Source organism: Annulohypoxylon truncatum, assembly GCF_022578515.1.
Source record: "Annulohypoxylon truncatum strain CBS 140777 unplaced genomic scaffold F4807scaffold_17, whole genome shotgun sequence".
NCBI lineage: Eukaryota > Fungi > Ascomycota > Sordariomycetes > Xylariales > Hypoxylaceae > Annulohypoxylon > Annulohypoxylon truncatum.
The window spans coordinates 450,307-472,626 of NW_025953803.1; the positions used below are offsets into that span (position 1 = coordinate 450,307).

The 22,320-nt window shown below is 43.1% G+C and overlaps 6 protein-coding genes and 1 non-coding gene across 7 annotated transcripts; 5 read left to right on the forward strand and 2 right to left on the reverse strand.

Moving 5' to 3' along the window:
- Positions 1–132: 132 nt before the first annotated feature.
- On the forward strand, positions 133–2,404 carry F4807DRAFT_426885 (uncharacterized protein). Its single transcript, XM_047998113.1, has 2 exons — positions 133–495; positions 565–2,404. The coding sequence occupies exons 1-2, from the start codon at positions 490–492 to the stop codon at positions 1,801–1,803; spliced, it is 1,245 nt and encodes a 414-aa protein (XP_047854015.1). The 5' UTR covers positions 133–489; the 3' UTR covers positions 1,804–2,404.
- A 3,947-nt stretch (positions 2,405–6,351) lies between these two features.
- F4807DRAFT_467689 (PARP-domain-containing protein) lies at positions 6,352–8,908 on the reverse strand (the record flags this gene model as incomplete). The annotated part of the gene is made up of 7 exons (XM_048002521.1): positions 6,352–6,584; positions 6,652–6,876; positions 6,932–6,972; positions 7,017–7,045; positions 7,119–7,876; positions 7,954–8,160; positions 8,279–8,908. The coding sequence occupies 7 exons, from the start codon at positions 8,906–8,908 to the stop codon at positions 6,468–6,470; spliced, it is 2,007 nt and encodes a 668-aa protein (XP_047854016.1). The 3' UTR covers positions 6,352–6,467.
- Positions 8,909–10,349: 1,441 nt separating this feature from the next.
- Positions 10,350–12,431, forward strand: F4807DRAFT_95370 (drug resistance protein). Its single transcript, XM_048003700.1, has 4 exons — positions 10,350–10,689; positions 10,750–11,013; positions 11,073–11,163; positions 11,224–12,431. Exons 1-4 carry the CDS (start codon positions 10,462–10,464, stop codon positions 12,345–12,347), a joined length of 1,707 nt encoding a protein of 568 aa, XP_047854017.1. The 5' UTR covers positions 10,350–10,461; the 3' UTR covers positions 12,348–12,431.
- A 79-nt stretch (positions 12,432–12,510) lies between these two features.
- Positions 12,511–14,360, reverse strand: F4807DRAFT_95411 (uncharacterized protein). The gene is made up of 2 exons (XM_048003701.1): positions 13,363–14,360; positions 12,511–13,264 (listed from the first exon to the last, which is right to left on the reverse strand). Exons 1-2 carry the CDS (start codon positions 13,610–13,612, stop codon positions 12,675–12,677), a joined length of 840 nt encoding a protein of 279 aa, XP_047854018.1. The 5' UTR covers positions 13,613–14,360; the 3' UTR covers positions 12,511–12,674.
- Positions 14,361–14,697: 337 nt separating this feature from the next.
- Positions 14,698–16,218, forward strand: F4807DRAFT_451829 (Bicupin, oxalate decarboxylase/oxidase; the record flags this gene model as incomplete). The annotated part of the gene is made up of 3 exons (XM_048000268.1): positions 14,698–15,084; positions 15,140–15,479; positions 15,533–16,218. The coding sequence occupies 3 exons, from the start codon at positions 14,698–14,700 to the stop codon at positions 16,216–16,218; spliced, it is 1,413 nt and encodes a 470-aa protein (XP_047854019.1).
- Positions 16,219–19,412: 3,194 nt separating this feature from the next.
- On the forward strand, positions 19,413–21,977 carry F4807DRAFT_467691 (sulfate transporter 4.1; the record flags this gene model as incomplete). Its single annotated transcript, XM_048002522.1, has 3 exons — positions 19,413–19,737; positions 19,799–20,688; positions 20,765–21,977. 3 exons carry the CDS (start codon positions 19,413–19,415, stop codon positions 21,623–21,625), a joined length of 2,076 nt encoding a protein of 691 aa, XP_047854020.1. The 3' UTR covers positions 21,626–21,977.
- Positions 21,978–22,130: 153 nt separating this feature from the next.
- On the forward strand, positions 22,131–22,202 carry F4807DRAFT_t81. The gene has a single exon. It is a non-coding gene; the product is annotated as a tRNA-Met (tRNA).
- The last annotated feature ends 118 nt before the right edge of the window (positions 22,203–22,320 follow it).

Genomic DNA, 22,320 nt, shown 5'->3' on the forward strand with positions numbered 1-22,320 from the left:
TGTCCAGGCTCAGCCAGGGTGGCAGGGGTGGTAAAGTGCATTTCAATCAGGCTCATAAACGTGGAAGTACCTTTGTACCCGGTACGATTCGTAGGAACGGAACGGCACGAGACTTTCTTTTTGTCCAGACCAGACAGCAGTGCCAACTGCCAAACTTCTTATCATCACCACTTAACACTTCACCTCCGAACAACTCCATACATACCCGCATTCCTTTGTTGCTCGACACCCCCGCCGTTTTCGTTGGTCGTGTTTCTGAAATACGTGAAAACTCGATTTCACTATTCAAATCGCCAACAACCGATCATCTGAACCGCATTTCACCCTCTTTTTTCAGGTCGCATCAGGTTGAAGACAAGAATCATCGCCTATCCATGACACAGCCGACCGACATATGACGCCTCAGGCACTTTGAATGCTCCTGACGGCAATTATAACCTATCCTAAAGGCTCTCTACCGTTCTCTAGCCGACAGCGAGTCTTATCAAGATGCCTGTACGTGTCATTTTCCATTTTCCATTTGTGATTATTGATTATTTTGCCTCTAACGCTTTGCGCATACAGATCGGCGATCTCCTTGCCGAGATTTCTGGCGGTAATCCATCTTCTGCGCCGACACCGAAGACACCTGCATCGTCAAACCTCAAGCGCAAGGCAGAAGATGATTCGCAAAGTGCGACGTCAGTCAAGCTTGTGAAGTCACGACAACAGGATGGCTCGTACTCGGCAAATAAAGTGGTACGCGAAGTGAAGAATGAGCCTATTGACCGAACGAAGGCCAGCACATCTACATCCGCATCTTCCAAACCTTCATCTCTTCCTCACCGCACGAATTCGCCAGCAACGAACGGCCGCTACGAACCACCTGTGCCAACTGGTCCGCGTGTAATAGGCTCGTCATCGAACGGCAGGCCGACACCTGGATCATTATCTAGTACATCTCAGGCAAAGCCATCTTCGAACACTGCTATTCGGCCAAAATTAAGTTCAGCTTCCCTAGCAGCCGCCTCCAAGGCACCTCTCGTTAAATCAGCACCTACTACACCTACTTCGTCCGATCCGTCAAAACCGCCGAAGAAAGGATCGTACCAAGAGATTATGGAGCGTGCGAAGAAGGCTCAGGCAAAGATAGTGCCAGGAAAGGTTGGTGTGATTCAACACAAACCTATCGAGAAAGATCGTCCTACGAAGCCGGAACCAAAGTCCAGTATGGCAAAGAAGGCAAATGGCAAAGGATACGCTGGAAATGCCCGACCGACTTCTGGAACTCGTGGTGTGACTAAGGCTGGACTGGCATCCTCTGACAATCGAAATGGTGCCGCGAAGCACGTCGGTGGTATTACTAGTACTAAGGCCCGACTTGGTTCGATTGGCGGTGAAGCAGAGAAGAAACTCAAGAAAGCAGCAACGGCTACTACAGGCTACACCGGAACCGCTCGTCCTCGTCCTGGTGCATCATCAGGAAAGTCTTCTTCGTCTAAGAAGGGACCGTCAACCTCTTACAAGGCTGGTGGCCTTCTTGCGCCTCCTCGCACGGGTCGCCGAGACAAGTATGAAGATGAGTATGATGATGATTTGGACGATTTCATCGAGTACGATGAAGATGATGATCCTGATCCTCGACACTACGACTATGCATCGGATGGTTCGAGTGACATGGAAGCTGGCATATCGGACATTGATGTAGAGGAGCGACGAGCCGAGTTGCTAGCACGTGAGGAGGACAAACGAGAGCAGGCACTGGAAGAGAAGCTCAAGCGTGAGAAGGAGGAACGACGACGACGCCTTGCCGCAGGTCGATAAACCCCAATCTTCTCTTCTAGTCTGCTCTGCGGGAGAACAAGGTTGTTCTACACAAACACGCGGTGCTGCAGTGGCCTCTTTGCCCTGGTTTTCTAGTCACGATCACGGTTCGCGTCCCTAGACGGAAATTGCATGGAAGAAGGCGTTTTATGATTTCACACCCCCAAGGCAAAACCCGGAAGCAACGGCGTTCTTCATGCATAGTTGTGAGTTCAGGTCATCAAAGGGAGTGAGTGGTGCGATTTGGCTTGTACTTAATTTCAGCATAGCACAGCTTTAGATTCCCTTGCTGGACACTTTTTTCGCAAGAATTTCGAGCTCTGTACATTCCGAGATGGCTTAAATGATAATTTGTAGTTATTGTTTGTTTATGTCTTAAACCGCCAGTTCTAGAATTAGTTGTAGATTTGTATGTTAAAGGTTAAAGGACGACGACTAGCCCCGATTCGTGATCAAATCTCTGTTTCACTTGGTGTTAATGAGAAGGAAGTCGCCGAAGACAACGATGTTTAGGAGTCTAGCACTGGCCTGCTGGCTTTTAAAAGCAACAGGCTCGAAGAAGAAAACGGCGAAAAGGAAGTCGAGCTCGGCGTTATTAAGGGTAGTCCTTAGTTTAGGTATTGTAAGGTCTATCATTACTCCTCTAAATGTGAATACTTTCAACCCCCTTTCCTAAGCTTCTTACGGCGCTATAAAACAATTTCTTGGCGATATTTAACGATAGTTATGAAATACTAAGTACATCAACCCTAGTAAATCCATTTCTTCTAAGCTACTAGGTAGATGAAGCACATCGTCTCAATAAGTCATTCTCTCGTGGAATGGTTACATGTGACTAAGAAACAGTCTTATACCACAGGCCAGAGCTAAGTAGATGCATAGTATACAGACGGCAAAACTACCTAGGTATGGAAAAGGGGTAACAGAGGCACAATGGATGCTGAGAAACAGAACAACAACTACCCAAGCAAATTTATCATTGCAATCACATCGTTCTTGTTTTCGCATTGCTTCTCCCCATCTAGAAGATTCCCCTGTCTCTAGCCACCCTTTCTTTTCTGTGTTTAAGGGTTTTCCCAAAGAACTACAAAAGTTAGGTGGGTAGTTCCCATTACTCCTTTTTAAACTGGCAGAATCCTACTTTGCCAAGATTGGGCTCAGGTATTGTATTTAAACATGGGCAATCTTCTCACGTCTTATCCTATGTATCATCATACATTCAAACCCATGGAATGTCTTGTTCCGAGTAGGTTTACGCTTTGATTGCAACAGAGTCACAGCGGCAATTGAACGATTGTAAGTCATGTCACGTTGTGGGGGCATACCAGATGGGAAAACAATGATATCTTGCGTGATCAACTCCAAACTCCCATGCTAAGAATTGCAGTATACATAGGAAACTCCCTTTAACCAGACCTGTAACAAGTCATACCGAAATGCAGTCATAATTTGCTTGGAAACCAAGGCAAATGTAATAGGTATTAGTACAGTGTCAGGTTGGGACGGCAAGTCAACATGAAAGGTAGTAAGTAGGTAGTAAATGGGTAAAATAGTAATTAAAGTATTGCGTAATTTTTTTTAAATTTAGGGGAGGTGAAACCTTCCTTATATATTTATAGCTTAGCTATTAGTTAGCTTTTATTTTTATTTATATTTTTAATAAATTCTTTTTTTTTTTTATAGCTTTATTTTAAAATTATAAATAAAATAAAAAAATAAATTTTAATATAATAATTTTTAATTTATTATTATTTTATTATTATTTTATTATTATTTTATTATTAAATATATATTTATTAATATTACGTGTTAAATATAAAGAAATTTTTTTATAAAAATAAAACTTATAAAACATTTATTATTTTTTAATTATTTATTTAATTTTAATTATTATTTTATAAATTTAATATATAATTTTTAACGTTTATTTATTTTGTTTTTTTAAAATTATAATTTTTTATATTTAAAATAATTATTAATTAATTTATAAGTTAATTTTTTTATAATTTTTAATATTTATTTTTATATTTAAAATAATTATTAATTAATTTATAAATTAATTTTAACGTTTTTTATAATTTTTAAAATTTATTTATTTTATTTTTTTAAAATTATAATTTTTTATATTTAAAATATTTATTAATTAATTTATAAGTTATAAAAAAAAAACGAATATAAAAAAAAATTAAATAAAATTAAAAAAAAAATAAAATAAAAAAAATAAAAAAAATAAAAAAAATAAAAAAAATAAAACATTTTAAAATTAATTATAAATAAATTATTTAATTTTAAATTATTTATTATTTAATTATTAAATAATGGTTAAAAATAAATTTTAAAATATGATTTATATATTTCGTATTTTTTTATTTATATTATTTTATATTTTTAAATTATTTATTAATTAATTATAAATTTTTTATTATAATTAAAATAATGGTATAACGGTTATTAAATTATAATTAAATAATTATATAATAATTATAATTTATTTACGCGTTTTATAAATTTCCGTAAATTAATTTTATATTTAATTAATTAATTAATATTTTTTTTATTTTTATATATATATTATTATAAAAATTTTTTTAATTTATTTTATAATTTTAATAAAATAATTATAAAATAATTATAAAATAATTATAATAATAATTATAAAAATAATTATTAAATAATTATAAAATAATTATTTTAAAAATATTTTTTTATATTATATTTTATTATTATTATTTTATTTCGTTTTAATTATAAAAAAATAATTAATTTATAATTTATTAAAATAATAATTATAAATGATTTTTTTCCGCGTATATTTTTTTATTAATTATTAATTAATTTTTATTTAATTAATTTTATAAAATATATTTATTATTATTATTTTAATAAAATTTATATAATTTTTATAAGTTTTTTAAAAATTTACGTTATAATTTTAATTTAAATTTTAATTATTATTAACGGTGGTTATATTATAAATTTTTTTTTAATTTATTATAAGTTTATTAATTTATTAATTTATTATTAAAATATTATAAAAACGGTGTAAATTATTATAAAAAAAACGATTTAAAAATAAAAAAATATTATTACGTTATTTATTTATAAAGTTTTAAATGTTAAAAAATTAACCGTTATTAAACGGGAAAAATATTAATTAATTATTTAAAAATGTTTTATTAACGTTATTAAAAATATATAAAAAAATAATAAATATTTATTTTAATTTTATTAATTTATTATTAAATTATTAATTTATTATTAAATAATTAATTAATAATTAATTTATTAATAATATATTAATATATTAAATTTATTTTTATTTTTATTTTTAAAAAAATTTAATAATAAAATTATAACGAAAATTAACCCGGTAAATTAAAATAAAAAATAAAAATAATTAATATTATTATTAAATTATTATTAAATTATTATATTATAATTAAATGATTATAATAAACTACACGTTTATTTTATTCGTAAATAATTTTTTAAAAAATTTTATATTTTAATAATATTTAATTATTTTAAAAATATTTTTAAATTTTTAACGTTTATTAATTATTTTATTAATTATTTTATTAATTATTTTATTATTAAATTAAAATTAAAAATTAAATATTAAATTTAATCGGGTTAAAAATAATTTTTACTTTAAAAAATTATTTTAAAATAAATTAATTTTTAAATATTTTAATTTTAAAAATTACGTTAATTAATTATTTAAAAAAAAACTTATTTATTTTATTATAAAAAATTTAAAACTTTTACATTTTTTTTATAATTTTATTATTTTTTTTATTTATTTTATAATAATTATAAACTTACATTTTTAAAATTATTCGTATAAAAATAATTTATTTTCGTAATAATTTCGGATTATTAATATATTTTTTATTATTTAATAAATTAATATTTATTTTTATTATTAAAATATAATATTATATTAAATTAAAATAATAAATTAATATAAAAAATAATAAATAAATAATAAATAAATAAAATAATAACTAAAATATCACGTAATCCTTTTTAAATCTAAGGAAAGCAAAACCTCTTTTATATATCTGCGGCTTAGCCGCTAGCTAGCCCCTGTCTCCACTTATGCCCCTGACATACAAGGACTCCACAGTAATCGTGGAAACAGGGTCAGCCTACCCTATCATGCAAGTACAGGCAAACGTTGCAACTGAAACCCAGCAGATAACCTCCCATGTGTAATTTCCCTTTGTCCTATTTCTCCTTTCCCAGTCCATCTCAATTCCTAGTTAAATTCATATTTTTACAATACCTCGAGCATCGTGATAATCACTTCTCGCTGCTGATGCCCTGCCCAGAGCCCAATGAACGAGCGTCTTCGAACAGGAGTATACATACTATACCCCCTTGGTTGTATAGGGTTCCCAAGCGTATCGAAGACCTCTCTGCTTCATCCCATTGAGTGTCTGCTGCAAGACCCTTTCCCCTATGATGTAATATTGGGTGAAAGGCCGATCTAGACAAGCCTTTCACCCTCGGAGTATATATTTCGGTAGGGTTAGCTCCAAGCGAGTAGAATCGGCTGAGGCTGGCTCGGACATACCAGCCGCCCAAAGCTGAGGAGATTTGCCCCAGATCTTAGTCGAGGGTCGAAGGGAGTCGCCAGGTCCTTATTGGACAGGATGGTCCTACATCCGGATCCGGAAAAGGTACCTGAGACGCACCTGAGCCACATCGTAGCATATATACTCGTTGTATATAAGAGAGGATGGGATGTTTGTCCCGACCATGCCTTGAGTGTCGGGCTACAGAAAAGGCGACCATTAGTATCAATACAACAACGCACAAGCTTTGGATCAGGGTTTTGCTTACCACTTTGACGCCCTTCAAGGACGGATGTATACATCCAGCGTCCTTCCATTGCGCGGGGACATTTCGGCCTTGTCCCCAGGTCGAAATGAACCCGTTAGCCTTTGCTGTTTCCGCAGCGTACGGTGCGTAGCTCATGGCTGGCTGCACGACATTACCCAGCTCGGCTTCGCATAATAATAAGAGGGCGTGGCCGTTACTACTACCAGGGCAGCAGTAATTTGCTGACTGAATGAGGTGTTAGTGATGTACATTAAGTGCTGCAACTAAAATGAGAGCTCACCTTGCTGGAAGTATCTGCTAGGTATACACCTTTCCCGAACACTACCATGCGTTAGTACTCTGTAAGTCCATGCAATCAGAAACACAAGGAGAATCAAGAAGAAATAATGACATACTGCGAACATGTTAGCCTCATCCAAGCACACTCAAGTAAGAAAAGGGGTCGTGGGATAGTGATATCTGCATACCTGTAACCGTTCACGGGAGCTTCGGGAGGTGCGATTCTCAATCCCTGCGAGAGGATGCCACCAAAGTTGGTGCATCTCGAACCGTGCCAAAGGAGTCGTCTATTTTGGGGAGGGCTGTATGTACCCTCAAGACGCTCCTTTTCTCCTTGTCGCGAGATCCTAAAGATCTGCGAGATCTCGTAGTTGACCTGGTGCGTTGCACCTTGGGTCTTAAGGAGGAGATCCTTTAATTCAAGGAATTCCTGGCTGTGACTGTCCAGGACAGTCATTTCGTCTAGTCCCAGGCTATTGAACTGCTGGTCCGTTGGATGAAGCTTATCCTTCTCCTTCTCCTTCATCAGCAATTGAGCATCTTTCATATCTGACAAGCTCTCAAGAAGTTCTATTTCTTTTTTGAGCAATGCCAGATCCTTGATGATGGGAGGTTTGTTCCTCCCAAAGACGTGAGGAATCAGCGAGAAGTATAAGTTAGATAATTCTTCTACGGCTGAGTCAAAGGTCGTGTGATGTTGAGTGGTAGCAAGACACGGGTTATTGAGAAGGGCGGATAGGTTCGTTAAGGCTTCGTATCCTCGCGTGATCGTCCACTTGCTGAGCTGGCCCAAAGGTAGCTTAGTAGAATTGTAATTGAGCTCAGCCATTGTCGCTGCAAAGAAGTGTTGGTTGAATATCAACTTCATCAGCTCTTGTACGGGCTTGGCCAAGTGAGACTTCTGCCCGACTTGATCGTCAGGCTCTTCCTCCCTTTCCATGTCGTACTAAATCACTCGTAGTTAGCAACTGCTCTTTTTTTTTTTTAAAAAAAAAACCTCAGTAAGATAGAAGAAAGACGTACGCTTCTTTCAATAAAGATATACTTCTTGGGTCGTGGGGGGTGTGCACGATTCACCCAACCAAGACCGGTTTTGTCTTGGAACTTTGCGTTAAAGTGATAGCGAGCTTCTCCCTCAGTACCATCACCGTGAACCTTAGTAGTTCCTCGAACTCCAACTCTTCCCCATCGGACTCTGCAATAGAACTTATTGCCAATGGAGCGAAGAAGCTAGAAGAGCTAGTTAGTGGATAATTCGATTTCTTAATATGGATGTTCAAGAGAAGGACGGTGAAGGAGAGGAGCTAGTCCTGATGGTATCTATTGGGGTTAAAGTCGAAATACGTACTTGAAGTCTGTAGAACTTGTTCATGTTACTGGAGTTTGACGCAAGGTTTAATGAGGCGTCATAGATAACCCCGTTTTTGTCGATATAAACCTCATAACCGGGGAGGTCATGTTCAGCTCCTTCGTCTAGAGGAACAGTAACGTTTCGTGTTTTGGCTATTTGTGCTTCGCCAACCTTGACATTCTCCCTCATCAATTCAGCTTTAGTAGACTGAGCTCTTTTAGCTCGTGATCCGTCGTCGTTGTTCTCATTGTCGTCTGGAAGCTGTCGTTTTTGACAGTTGTCGGTAAGCGATTTTGGGGCCGATGAATTGAAGTGATAATCCTCTTCGTCCATGCGCTTGTTATGTTTAAGGGAATCTTCCAACCAGTAAAATGTGACAATTGGAATACCGTACTCCTGCGCCTGTAGAACTTTGGGGAAATGTCGCTTGTAGTATGCCTCACTAGAGACTAAATGTGTCGTGGAACGAGTAACCTCCTTCGATAGAGATGCACCTAGAACTTGGAGGTAATCTCGTTCTATGCCGGCCTGTGTTCTTCGGCCAGGTAGTGCACCGCTCATGGATACGACGCAGCCGCTTAACGGAAGCGGTGCAGGTTCCGCAGTTGAATCTGCCAATAACGCCATGATAGGAACACACTTCTTGGTACAGTTAGATTGATCCTCAGATATTAGACTTGTCTGAGAATTCGCTTATTTGTAGGTCTAAGGAAATTGTAGAAAGAAGATGTGTTAAATATAATTGAAAGTGAATTGTATGTGTGTGTGTGTAGGTTGGTGGGTGGATAAATAGACGAGCGTAGGAGCAGAGGTGAATAGAGATGAAGAATGAAAAGTTAAGATTGAACTGTAGAAGGTTGAATCGTAGAAATAGATTGTTAAAGTTTTCGTGGAAAGAATCCCTTAATGTTAATATTCCGTAGATGAATTAATGGTTAAATAGAATAGATAGGTAGAATAGGTACTGTGTGCATGTGATGTTATATATTAGACGACGACGACGGGCAGAATCCATGGTCCAGGCACCTTACCGCCTGCCCAGGTACCAACGTGGGTACCAACCGTTAGGCACCTGGGCAGGTTAGGTGATGCAGCTGAAGGAACAGGCGATACTAGTTGGCCATTGGACGCCAAACCAACGCGCGACAACGTGACTCACGAGCAGGGGTGTTAAGGCAACAACCAATTGGATTTTTTACAGCTCTTGCCCTTCGTTATATACTTTTTGGTACCTAGATACCTTTGAGGCCATTATGATCGAAGCATAGACACTAGTAAACTCTATGTTTTGACAATTTTATTTTGCTTATCAAAAATCGTTATTCTGACGGCCAGGCAAGTGCGAGGTGCAACACTTAGGAGTGTTTTTACACCTCGGGTGTTTTACTACCGGCTTAGGTGCACGTTCCTAGTGGTAACGACAACGGCGAAAACAACGAGATCGACCAATAAAACGCCGTTATAAAGAATAAATATGAAGAATTTTATTCTTTCCCTTCCTAAAAGGAATATTTGAGGCTTGCTACTTCCTCATTATTAGGAGCTACTCCATGATTCCATTCTTAGGAAAGCAGGTAAGGTTTGAAAGATTTCTATTCACACTAGGCATTTACATCATATATCATATTATACAACAATATCTACGTCCTAAACTACCTAGTACCTAGGTAAATAGAAAATACTTCACCAAAAACTTCTCTATGTTCAAACACCTACTTACGTAACACTCAACTTCGTTTTCGCTTCTGTCCACCGGTTGAAAATCGCACAGTCGTCGTTTGTTGCCTGGTTAGGCATGCTCTTGGCACCCCGCGATTTGAGATAAGCTCATGGGGAATCTAGAACCGATACCGGTTTCCGGGGGGAGGCCGGGATTGCCTTTCTATGAGACCGGACGAATCATTCAGACGGAATTGACGCTGATTGGTTGAGAAGTGGGGAGCTTCACCGTTCATGTCGCTTCTTTTGGTAAAGTTTTCCGCGAATTTGTTGGTCAATTACCCCCGGGAAACGCAGTCCTAAAGATCCTATTGCGACTTGCTCCATCGCGATGGCGGAAATCTACAGGCCTATATGTATGGGCGTGTCACCCATGGCCCGGTCCGGGGACGGTACTGTTGATTTCACCCTCGGAATATGTACCGGATTGTTGCGCTGCCATCGTCATTATCGTCGTGAAAATGACAGGGCAACCAGAGATTGACCAACATCCTGTGTCGGATACCGAGAACGCCGAAGAAAAAAGACAAGAGCAATTTGATATTGTTGCGGCAGAGAACCGACTGAGGAGTCAGGCCGTAGCGATTGAGCCGGAAGATGACGACGATGCGGCGAAACCAACGTTGCCGTTTTCTAAAGCGAGATGTATTGCTCTTGTCGCCACGGTCACTGGCGCCAGTTTCTTGAATGTAGGTACTGGGTGCAGTACCATCGTCAGTCTCCGACGTGCTCTCGCTGATTCTACTTAGACCCTATCAATTCAATCTGTTGTGATTATCCTGCCAACGATTGGTCAGGAGATCGGTATTCCTAACAGTAGGCAGCAATGGGTAGTCTCTTCTTACTCCCTTACCTTTGGTTGCTTCCTCCTTCTATGGGGTCGCATAGCAGATATTTATGGAAAACGAAACATTTTCATATTGGGAAGTGCCTTCATGGCAGCGACTAATATTGCCAATCCATTCATCCGTAACGAAATAGGATTCAATGTATTTCGTGGTCTACAAGGGCTTGTGAGCATACAGAACAAATTCGTACGATCTTACATACCTACATACTTATGGTCTTTTAGGGTGCTGCCGCCAATGTACCCACAGCAATTGGGATCCTAGGCGTTACATTCCCGCCGGGCAAAGCCAAGAACTACGCTTTCAGCACATACGGTATGCGATCGCGTCCTCATTTGAAACTTGTCACCTATTATTGACGCGTACCGTGAATAGCTGCTGGCGCGCCTCTTGGTTCCGCATTTGGAAATATAATTAGCGGTTTCATTGCTTCTTTTGCTAACTGGAAGTGGGTGTTCGGGGCCACTGGTGGAATTGCGATTGTTATCACTTTTGCTGCACTATTCTTCATTCCGCCACCGCCGCCAGATTCAACGAATAGGCTAGACAGCATCTCGTCGCCGAAATCCGTCGATTGGACTGGTGGTGCCCTTATTACTGCCTCCATATTAGCACTATTGTTTGCCTTGACGGAGGGTAACGTTGTAGGATGGGGTACGGTTTGGATCTATCTGCTGATCGTCATTTCTATGTTGCTTCTCGCCATCTTCGTCGTTTGGCAATGGTATCAGGAGAAGCATACGACAAGCAGGCCGCTTATGAAGGTCTCCCTCTTTAAAGACCCCCGCTTCAGCGCTGCCATGGCTATTATGGCTATGATTTTCGGCGCTTTCAACGATATGGTTGTTTCCGCTACATTCCTTTTCCAGGATTATCAGGCACTCGGCGCGCTGCAGACAACCCTTCGATTTATACCCACAGGTGTCTGTGGGGCGATCACTGCATTCGTCGTGAGTCATCTCATCTCACGAACGCCTACTTGGATTTTGCTTTTATTTGGCAATCTGAGTGTATCGGTGTCTTGCCTCTTATTCTCTGTGCCAATTCCTCCACACACGTCTTACTTCGCGTATGCGTTACCGGCATTTATCCTTTCGGTGCTTGGTACTGATACTGGTTGGCCGTGCCTAACCCTCTTTACTTCCAAGACTTTACCTCAGGAAGATCAGGCGATAGGTGGCGCCCTCGTCAACGCAATGGGGCAAATTGGAAGAGCGATCGGGTTGGCGATTACGACAGCAATCCAGACAGCGGTGATGGCGAGGGACAGGGGTGTACCCGTAGAGGAGTCGGGTAAGATAATGCCTTGGGAACCAGCATCACTAGCTGGGTTAAGAGCAGGTATGTGGTTCAATTTCGCACTTGCGATCTGTTGCGCGACCACCGTTGTGGTGTTTTTCCGCGGCACTGGTATTGTTGGCAAAATTGAGATTAAGCAACGATCGGGGAGGGTCCTTGGTCAGGAGGATAGGGTGGGAGACAATGCTGCCCGTAAATAACATCTTCGCCGCCCGCGTTATCAACGTTTCGAAAGCTATGATGATCGCTCAAGGCCATGCTCAATTCGGCACTTTTTCATATTCCGGGAGGTTCTCAATGGTACCTAGGTACCCTTAGGGATTACCTACATATATACCCTATCAACGTAATGCAACGGCGAATTGCGGCTACATGTGGTCCAGCCATTCGGAGACGACGTTGCACCAATTCTGATACTGTTGTTTCATGTTTTTTCTCTTTTTGCCACCAAAGCCCGGGAATTGGAATCGGCTGTTGAACACGACTAGATCTAAACAGGTCCGCAAACGCAGGTAGGATATTTACACCTATTCCTTCTCGGCTGGCCAAACCAGCCACGAGATAACAACGAGTAGTTTCATCGCGGCGGCGATCCACAGTACACCCGCGGCACCAAGACTACTCCTTGCTAGCACTCCGCCCAGGACCGCGCCGATGAGTAGTAGCGTCGGTGCCCCAACTCTCCGGTTTCGCTCGGGATTCCGCGGCGCGAGCAGCTCCGCATCAGAGAACAGGTCGCAGTAAATACTCGTGAGCACAACACTTGTTAAGGCATTATACTTCAGCGCCCTACTCGCGACCGCCTGGCCGCAGCTCTGGAAAGCGACCAGCGCGATGGGTGCCAGCACCGGCCAATCGATAGACTCCTTAGGGTCGACGCCGTCGGGGGTCCGCGGGCCGAAAGTTAGGATGGCGGCAGCGGCGGCAATGAATAGCATCTGTAGTGTGAATGAGGCACACAAGATCCAGCGCCGTTTAGGGGACGGCGAGGGCATCCGGTGCAGGGCGGAGAAGAATACTGATCCGATACAGAAGCAACCTAGAGACGTTCCGGACTTGATCCATCGCGTTGATTCGTGAGGCGCGCTGATCCCAAGGCCGAAATACACGGTGTTGCCTATTGGCGAGGATTAGTCAACTTAGGTTGATAGGTTGAGCTTGATGCGACTCGTAATTTCTTGCTTTTTTATATTTTAATGTTAAGGCGCCACATACCTGTCTGCATCGACACGAAAGACCCCCAAGTTGATATTGATGCGCTGTCCAGGAGACCGGTGATGATGTAGCAGGCGAGTAGGACCAAATCAGCCCAGTCACGGCGCACGTCCGCTGTCATAGTCTTCCGCCATCTCATCGTCTTAGACATCTGATTGTCGCTGCCGCTCAGTAAAGGTTGCTGCTCGTCGCCATTTGCGCTCGGCCGGGAGTTATTAGGCAGGGCGCCGTACCCATTGGAAGAAGCCATCGGGTATGACTCAGAACAGCCCCAGAGCGCTGCGAATTCCGCAAACCCACTAACCTATAATACAAATAATTGAAAAGATTTAGCAGAGTAAATTGGGAATAAGTAGAGCGAGGTCGGGCGAAATGAGTAAAATATTCGAGGCGTTTGCTGCCGAGTTAACCATGTAAGCTGCCGTCTTTCCAGCGCGGACCCACGCGCCAAATGTCGATGACGCTAGCTATCCCAATTAGGCAGAGCACCTAATTCCGGAGCTTGAATCGGGACTTTGTTTAAAAGTTTAGACAACCTCCAACGGTCTTGAAGTCTCTTATTATTCGTTGATTCGGTGCTCAACTGTGATCAACGAGCGCTTCGGTCCAGAAACCCCAGATAGGCAGGACCAATGAAGAGCTGGGAGGGTGGAGGTGCTACATCCAGGTATGTACCTGAAGCTGAAGGTATGGTTTCACCCATGCAGCTGCAGGATGGCGCGCCCGCGTCGTAAAAAAATCGCCGAGATCTAAAAGGTTGAGAACGGCGGCGAGTTGGTGTATTGGATGACAATTGAAAACTGAAAACCGCCTAGTCCCTTTTGTTATCCATCACCCGGAAGGTATATGGCCTTGGCAATAACCTTGAAGCTATCTACCTAGGTACTTAGGTACAATATTCAGTGATTTCGGGGCAGTCGCAACGCCCAACGCCCTGGAGCTTGCCCCGGCAGCTGCCCCGGAAGTAGCATTCTTAACCTGGACGGCACCTCTCATCCGGCGCTTACACAGGGGGGTTCCTGAGCTGGAATGTTTTGAAGCAGGTTCGGACAGCTGTTCGGCATTTACTCGGTGTTGAACTCGTTACAATGGACGGTGATTAGTTCAATTGGATCTGAAGCTTTGAAGCTTCGGGGTAGCTATCGGACGAGGCCGGCCATTGATTTGCTTAATTGTGAGTTGTGACGACATCCATCCCATTGAGTTCTGAGAAATCTTTTATACGACACACAACTTTTCTTTTTATGTGTTCCTCTACTCTTGTCACTATCCTGTCTCATATTGAGGTTCAACTCCAATCATTTCTTAGTTCATCAACCCATCTTATTCCCGAAAATGCAGCCCTGTAACTGCCGTGACGTTTCTGTGTGGCAGCTATTAGTCGCGGGACTTGCGCTGAGCAACCGAGGTCTTGCAATTCCCGTCGAAGACAGCCCGCGACAATATCTTCTGGCTGGCATTGACCTACCGCCTAAATACAATGGAAAGTCAGAATCGCCTTATAAACCAGGCTTCAGAGATCCCTATGACAAAGCTGTCGATTCCATCGGCGAGGGGTTAGACCCTCTTCCCTATCGAAATGGCTTAGGTACCTCAGTTCTTGGTCCCTGGAACCGCGATCGATCTCGTCAGAACCCAGATTTGGTTCGACCACCTAGTACGGATCATGGAAATCTTAATAATATGAGATGGAGCTTCGCTGATTCTCACGTGCGCATCGAGGTAGGGAACACTGTAACCAGACTGGGTCACTCTGTGTAGACTAACTTGTGCGTAGGAAGGAGGCTGGACTCGACAAACCACCGTCCGAGAGCTAGGCACCAGTGTCGAGCTGGCTGCTGTGAACATGAGACTCGATAAGGGGGTTATCCGTGAGCTACATTGGCACAAGGAAGCAGAATGGGCGTTTGTCCTTGATGGCCAAGTTCGTGTAACGGCCATTGACTATGAGGGCGGGAACTTCATAGACGACCTCAAGAGAGGTGACCTCTGGTACTTCCCTTCGGGCGTCCCTCATTCTCTTCAAGGTCTAGGCGATAACGGGACCGAATTTCTTCTAATCTTCGATGATGGAAACTTTTCCGAAGAATCTACTTTTATCCTATCTGACTGGCTAGGTAAGCAGTGGAGTATCTGACAGCATGACCCCATCGGCGCTAACTTTCCAAAGCTCACACTCCCAAGTCGGTTATCTCAAAGAACTTCAACCTAGCACCTGAAGTTTTCGCCCACCTTCCCGAAGGGGAGAAATATATTTTCCAAGGCACTCAGCCCGGTGAGATCGACGAGGAGAAACCGACAGGAAAAGGGGTTAAGAAGTCGAAGACAAATTTCGTCCATAAGATGCTTGACCAAAAGCCTCTTTTAACTAGCGGAGGCGAAGTTCGCATTACGGATTCCAAGAACTTCCCCGTCTCGAAAACTGTGGCAGCAGCACACCTGATCATCCAGCCTGGCGCTTTACGTGAAATGCACTGGCATCCGAATGCCGATGAATGGAATTTTATCATCAGGGGCCGAGCTCGAATTACAATATTCGCTTCTGAAGGCACCGCTCGAACCTTCGACTATGTTCCCGGCGACGTAGGTATCATACCGAGAAATATGGGTCATTTCGTCGAGAACATCGGAGACGAGCCGATCGAGATGCTAGAAGTCTTCCGCGCCGACGAGTTTAGAGACTTTTCTCTGTTCCAGTGGCTGGGCGAAACGCCGAAGAGGATGGTTGTCGACCATCTTTTCAAAGACGACCCGAAGAACGGTGAAATATTTTGGAACAAGGTTCAAAGCGCACAAAGAGATGAAGTCACCCTTCCCGATTTTGACGACGGAGAGTCCGAGCAACGTGAGTTGTAAATATCGGGGTTCTAATTCTCACGATTAGTCTTAGTCAACGTGTACCTATTTTTCTGGCTTGCTTTATGAAAATCTAGCAGCTTTGTGTATCATTCGAATTATTCTGGTTTAAAATAGCGCGACCTGCCAATTTAGCGAGTTTTATTCTTGTCCGTCCTGTCCACCGTGAGTCGTCATATTATTAGGTACCTGGGTGTTGTAATGTTCATGTCCCTACTTTCAAGTAGATGCTAGACATGAATCAAGAATAGACAAAACCTCAAACGTGGAATCAACATTGACCCTGTACAGAGAAGGTCACATAGCGAGAAGTGGTCGGCGACAACTTCTAGACCTTGAGATATCCTGATAAGCCATTTGCATGCAATTCCAAACAATCTTTGGTTTCAAGTTGAGCCAGCTGCTTACCTGGGATTGTTTGCTCGGTGGATCGGCTTCTGCCTGTTTGAAGCTCGGATTGCTCACGGCATCGTGCTTCAAATATCATAACAACCTCAGCTCATGCTAAGAACCTAGAGTCTTGGTCATTCTGGGCTTCTCCTTCCTCATACTGACTTCATAACTCCGTAAGTGCCTCCTGCAACGTTGGATTAACCTAGTGTGGAATCTTGTATATCACCGAAATAATCCCAGTTCACGGCTGCCTGTAGCTATTTCCCCGGATTAGAGGATATCTGAATGTGCCACTAATGCACGGATCAAGAGTCTAGGCCGCGGAAGTGTGCGTAGACATTCAGGGGCTGTACTTGCTTGATGTGGAGAAACGGGTCGACAGGGGGTTCATAACTCCATATTGAAGGCATTTTTCAAGATAGGTATGACGAATTTGAATTCCCTGGCACAGCTTATTCTAGGACTGCATGTGAAGAAGCTATCATCAACCGAAGAATAGGCTGAGCTTAATGCTAGAGTTCCTCCGTCTCTTAAATCAAAATAAAATAATGGAAGCGCTATTACTATTTCAGGAGCTGGCTAGTACTCATGTTTGTGACTACCTGGGCACCTGAACCCATTTCTTAATTTTGTAGCACGATATAGGAGAAAAAAAACTCCTTGTTTCCAACTTGAATTGCCCTCTTCATTCTCCTTAACAAACAGGTTCCAGGTAGTTTACCACCCGTGCCCTGTCTCCTTTTTAGAACCTAGATATCCCTGACACTAAATTGGTTAAATCTCATGCTACCTACACAATAAAACGAAGAATATCCAATCGCAAGGCTGTCCTAATCTAGGCTGGTATAAGCACATTCTACTTGAACTGTCCGTTCCATCTCTTTGCTAGTTACTCATGAACCCCACGAGGGTAGCATCGAGTTAGGTTAGGGCAAATCCCCGGAAATGCTTACGAATTCCGCATTGGAGCACAACCCTACTAGTACGAATGGATCAATCACGTTGAACTTCCCATATCACCGGCATCCCACCGATTGGTATATAGGTAGTCTGGCAGTATGGTATCCCGACCATTTAAGAAAGCGTCCGTGTGTCTTAGTAGGGGTGGATGGATACTATGTAGGTAGGGGTAGCTATGTCGCAATCGGTTCTTGCTGGCCTATCATCTTTCATGCCGCTCATAACCTTGGACCAGGATCGTCAATGTTCAACCATCACAATTTTGTTCTATTTTTACACTTCAGATAACTCGCAAGTACGAGAAGAAATCAGATAGACAGACTGACAGATAGAGTAAATTGATACTGTGATAGAACAGATACAACCCGGCTAACCATAGCACCTGGCAATGGAAGCAAGCAGCAAAAGCTGTATGTAGCAGATCTTGTTCATGCAATGTGACCGTTACACGCAAATCTTGGTACGTGTCAAGCTTTCTGTCATGCTTGCAAACTGTCCTAGAGGGGAAAGTTTACGAACCTGTGGCGAATTCTAAGACCTTGGCCGCATCATGTACGCAAAAACATTCCGGCGGTAGAAATATATCCTGGATATACGGCAGCTTCTAGAGCAGCATGTCTCAATTTTCCTTGGACGCATTGCCACATGGGCTTGTAGCACGACAATGCTGAGCTGTACATATGATCGCATTTATGTACGACAATTCCTCACCTAGGTTTAGCTAAGATCCGAAAATTCGGAATGTTTCGAAAATCTATACGCTGCCAAGACTGTAGGCTTAGATTTTTTGACTTCATTATAAAATTGACAGAGAAATGCATGTTATCGTTGTAAAATTGAATCTTATTGACCGTAAATGTTTGACGCGTTTGAGGGATTGCCAACGATCTTCATCTAGCGGGAGATCCAATCCAATTGTCAATGACATTTAAGGCGTGAATAGGAGAAGCAATCCACCGATCTACATCCCATAGTATGAATACCTACGGCAGGTACGGGAATTGCCCCTTAATGCATTCAACACTACTAAATTATCCCACTTATCCCACCCTCGAGAATCCGTCCAGAGAAGATACCAAATCCACAAGAATATCCCTCATGAAACAATGACCGTGCGTGTTTGTTATAATCACAGCGCAGATGTGTGATAGCGATGCTAGCCGTTAGATCAACCATGCTTCTAGATACTGATTGGCCCTTGGACTTCGCTGCTTCTATTTTTGAAGACATCCCCTTTGCTTACGTGCTCCAACGTTGACTACCCCGCGTCCTAATATCAGCCCAGACGGCAGTGTTACTTCAAGACATGATCGGCCACCATAGTTGGATATCGTTGCATTTACCCACGGAAGGGCGCCTAATTCGTGGCTGCAGGTTCGTTCGTGGACCACCGATATGGGTGGTTACGTAGAAAGGAGAATAGAAAGTCCATTCAGCTCGCCGATGCCTTGGCTGGATCCTTGGTGTCCGCGTGTTGTGCTCGGTGTGATTTCAAGTTGTGTTCCTTCACCTGAATGCGAACATAAACGTAATCGAGGTTAACAGTTAAAGAGAGTCTCTATTTGATGCCGACAGAGTGGCGAGAATATGCCGATGGAGGGTATGATTTCTTGGAAGCGATAGGTTGTCCGAGTTGAAGACGCTGTTGCTCCAATGATCAAGTGTTATGAAACCTTCTGTTTACGGAAGCAACCCTTTAGAACGTGGGGACCAGGAGCTTTGAGAACTGGTTCTTTAGACTTAATCTAGAGTCTATATGAACGACTATATCGAGGTTAGCCTCATCAAGTAGAAGACTAGCACCTCGATCTTAGTCTCTCATCCTTATCAGACATCTGACCATGGAGAAGCACGTCGCTGCTGTTAAAAAGGAGTTTAGGACGGACGTTACCCTTAACAGGGTGACGAAATTCGCCCGCACTGCACCACCTAAACTTCCGTCTGCCGCTAGACAGTACCTCCTCGACAAGCTCCCCATTATACAGTGGATTCCACGATACTCGCCGTCATGGTTGCTTCAGGATTTTATGGCCGGCCTTACGATCGGAGTCTTGCTCATTCCTCAGGGTTTAGCATATGCTAAGATTGCGACAATCCCGATAGAGAATGGGTTGTACTCTTGTTGGGTTCCTGCCGCCGTGATGGTCTTTATGGGGACATCGAAGGGTACGATGACCACGAAACGAGAATTATATAACAAAATGAAATTATACTTACTATGAGACAGACTTATCAACGGGACCAACGTCAATCCTCGGCTTGCTAACAGCAGAAATAATTAGCGACCTGAAAAACGAGTACTCACCTGTAGACATCTCATCAGCCGTCGCCATGATGGTGGGAATTTGGTCCCTCCTCATAGGCTTACTTGGACTTGGGTTTCTCCTCGATTACGTCTCAATCCCCGTCCTTACAGGATTCATATCGGCTACAGCCTTTGTCATCGGGATGGGTCAGGTGGCCTCGCTTGTCGGACTCAACGGCGGCCCGGACGGTGCCTTCAATCAACTCGGCGATGCCCTCAAGCGGCTCCCACAATGGGACGGCCCAACCTGCGGAATCGGATTCGGGACGGTAGTTATCCTTCTGATACTCGAGAAGATAGGCAAGAAATGGGGCCACAAGCATTTTGCCATTAAGTACATGGCGAGCAGTAGGGCGATCATCGCGGTGGTGATTTTTACTTTGATATCCTACCTCGTCAACAAGGACCGAGACGAGTATCTCTGGGGTGTTAGCGAAGTTGATACCCATGGAATACAGCATCCCAAGGCCCCAGGTGCTGTATTGCTCTCCAAGGTTGTTGGTCGATCTATTGCACCACTGGTCGCGTGTACGCTTGAGCACCAAGCAGTCGGCAAGGCCTTCGCTCGCAGGAACCACTACACCATCGACCAGACTCAAGAATTCAACTACCTCGGCGTCACCAACATCGTCAACTCGTTCTTCGGCGCGATGCCTGTCGGCGGAGCTATATCTCGGACAGCTGTTAACTCGGAGTGTCATGTCAAGAGCCCTCTAAACGGTGTCGTGACTGCGGGCTTCATCATCCTGACGCTATACGTGTTCTCACCAGCCCTATACTGGCTTCCTAAATCCACCCTCGCTGCCATCATTGTAAGTCTTGACTCTCGCTTTATTAACGCTTTGATGGGTATGTAGGCGGATGGTTAACGACTCCTTTTCGTGCTAGATCATGGCTGTCATCCACCTCTTCGGCCCACTCTCCCTAATCTGGCGATACTGGCGCATATCCCTCGCCGACTTCATTGCCTGCATGGTATCCTTCTGGGTCACCATCTTCGTGTCGGCCGAAATCGGCATCGGTGCTGCGGCAGGTTGGAGCGTAGCCTGGACGCTCCTGCGGTCCGCGTTCGCCACACCGTCGATCCACCTCAACACTACCATCAATCCTAGCTCAAACTCAAACTCAAACAGCAACAACGAGCAACCAGATTTCCCGCCCCTCCAACTCTTCCCTACCGTCACGACCACGACCCTCACGCAGCAGATAACCGAGAACGTCGGCGGCCCAAGCATACCCGAGGACACGGTCATCGTCCGCTTCGCCGACTCGCTCTTCTTCCCGAACGCGAACCGGAACAAGGTCGCGACCCTCGAAGCGATCCAGCTCGCGTACCCGTCCGTGCAGAACCCGCACTACAGCGCGGACGCCGAGCGCCTGTGGAGCGTAGCCGCGGAGCGGCGGCTCGAACGCCTGAGGGTGCAGCGGAACATCGTCATGAGGCAGATGCCGCTCGCGGTCGTGGTCTGGGATTTTGGCATGGTGCCGTTCGTCGACGCGACGGGCATCACGGCGCTGGCGGAGCTCAAGGACGATATACGCCGGCAGCTCGGCTTCGGGGTGCAGGTCCGCGTCGTGGGGATGACGGAAAGGGTCAGGGCGAGGTTTGCGAGGGCTGGGTGGAAGCTGGCTGATGTGGATGGGTTGATGGATGATGCGGCGGATGTGGTGTATCCTTCGCTTGAGAGGGCGATTTGGGATGAGAGGGATCGGGATAGCTTGAAGGGTGTTACTACGGAGAAGGCTTGAGGGGTTGGGAGAGGGTTTGATGGGTGTTGCTTGTTTGTCGATTTGGGGGATTAGATCTTTTGCATTGAATATAAGAGAGTTTGAGTTTGTGCTATGAATATGATTGATCTTTGCTAGGCCTGTAAAATTCCATAACATTGAAGATGGGATATGGTTGGTGTAATAGCAACTTGGATAAACGCGTAGATGTCTTAAGATATTTAATCAAGGTATTTCTCACTGGGATATCTTGAAATATATTATCACATGGGTGAATTAGAATTGCCTGCCTGATATTCACAGAATAATATCCTTAACTCTAGGATTTGGTGATAATAGCTTCTGAACACATTTTAACATGCATAAGTGGTGATGGGAAAAGAGGTAGTTAGGTTGAGTGATTGTGAATCTTTATGATAATACGTTATCGATTAGCGCTTGGCAAAATCGGTGAAAGCTCGGCAAATCCCCCAGTGGAATATAGGGCTTTCTTAGCGGTGATCTATCAACTTCAGCATGAGGAAACAGCACCTTGGCGCAGCGGAAGCGCGCCGGGCTCATAACCCGGAGGTCCTCCGATCGAAACGGAGAGGTGCTAGCATGCTTCAATTTTTCTTTTTCCCACACCATTAGCCCATTCATATTTTCATTATGTAATATTTCTTTTTATGCAATATGTGGCTCATGTGGCTATGCTTTAGGCAAACGCGACGCGT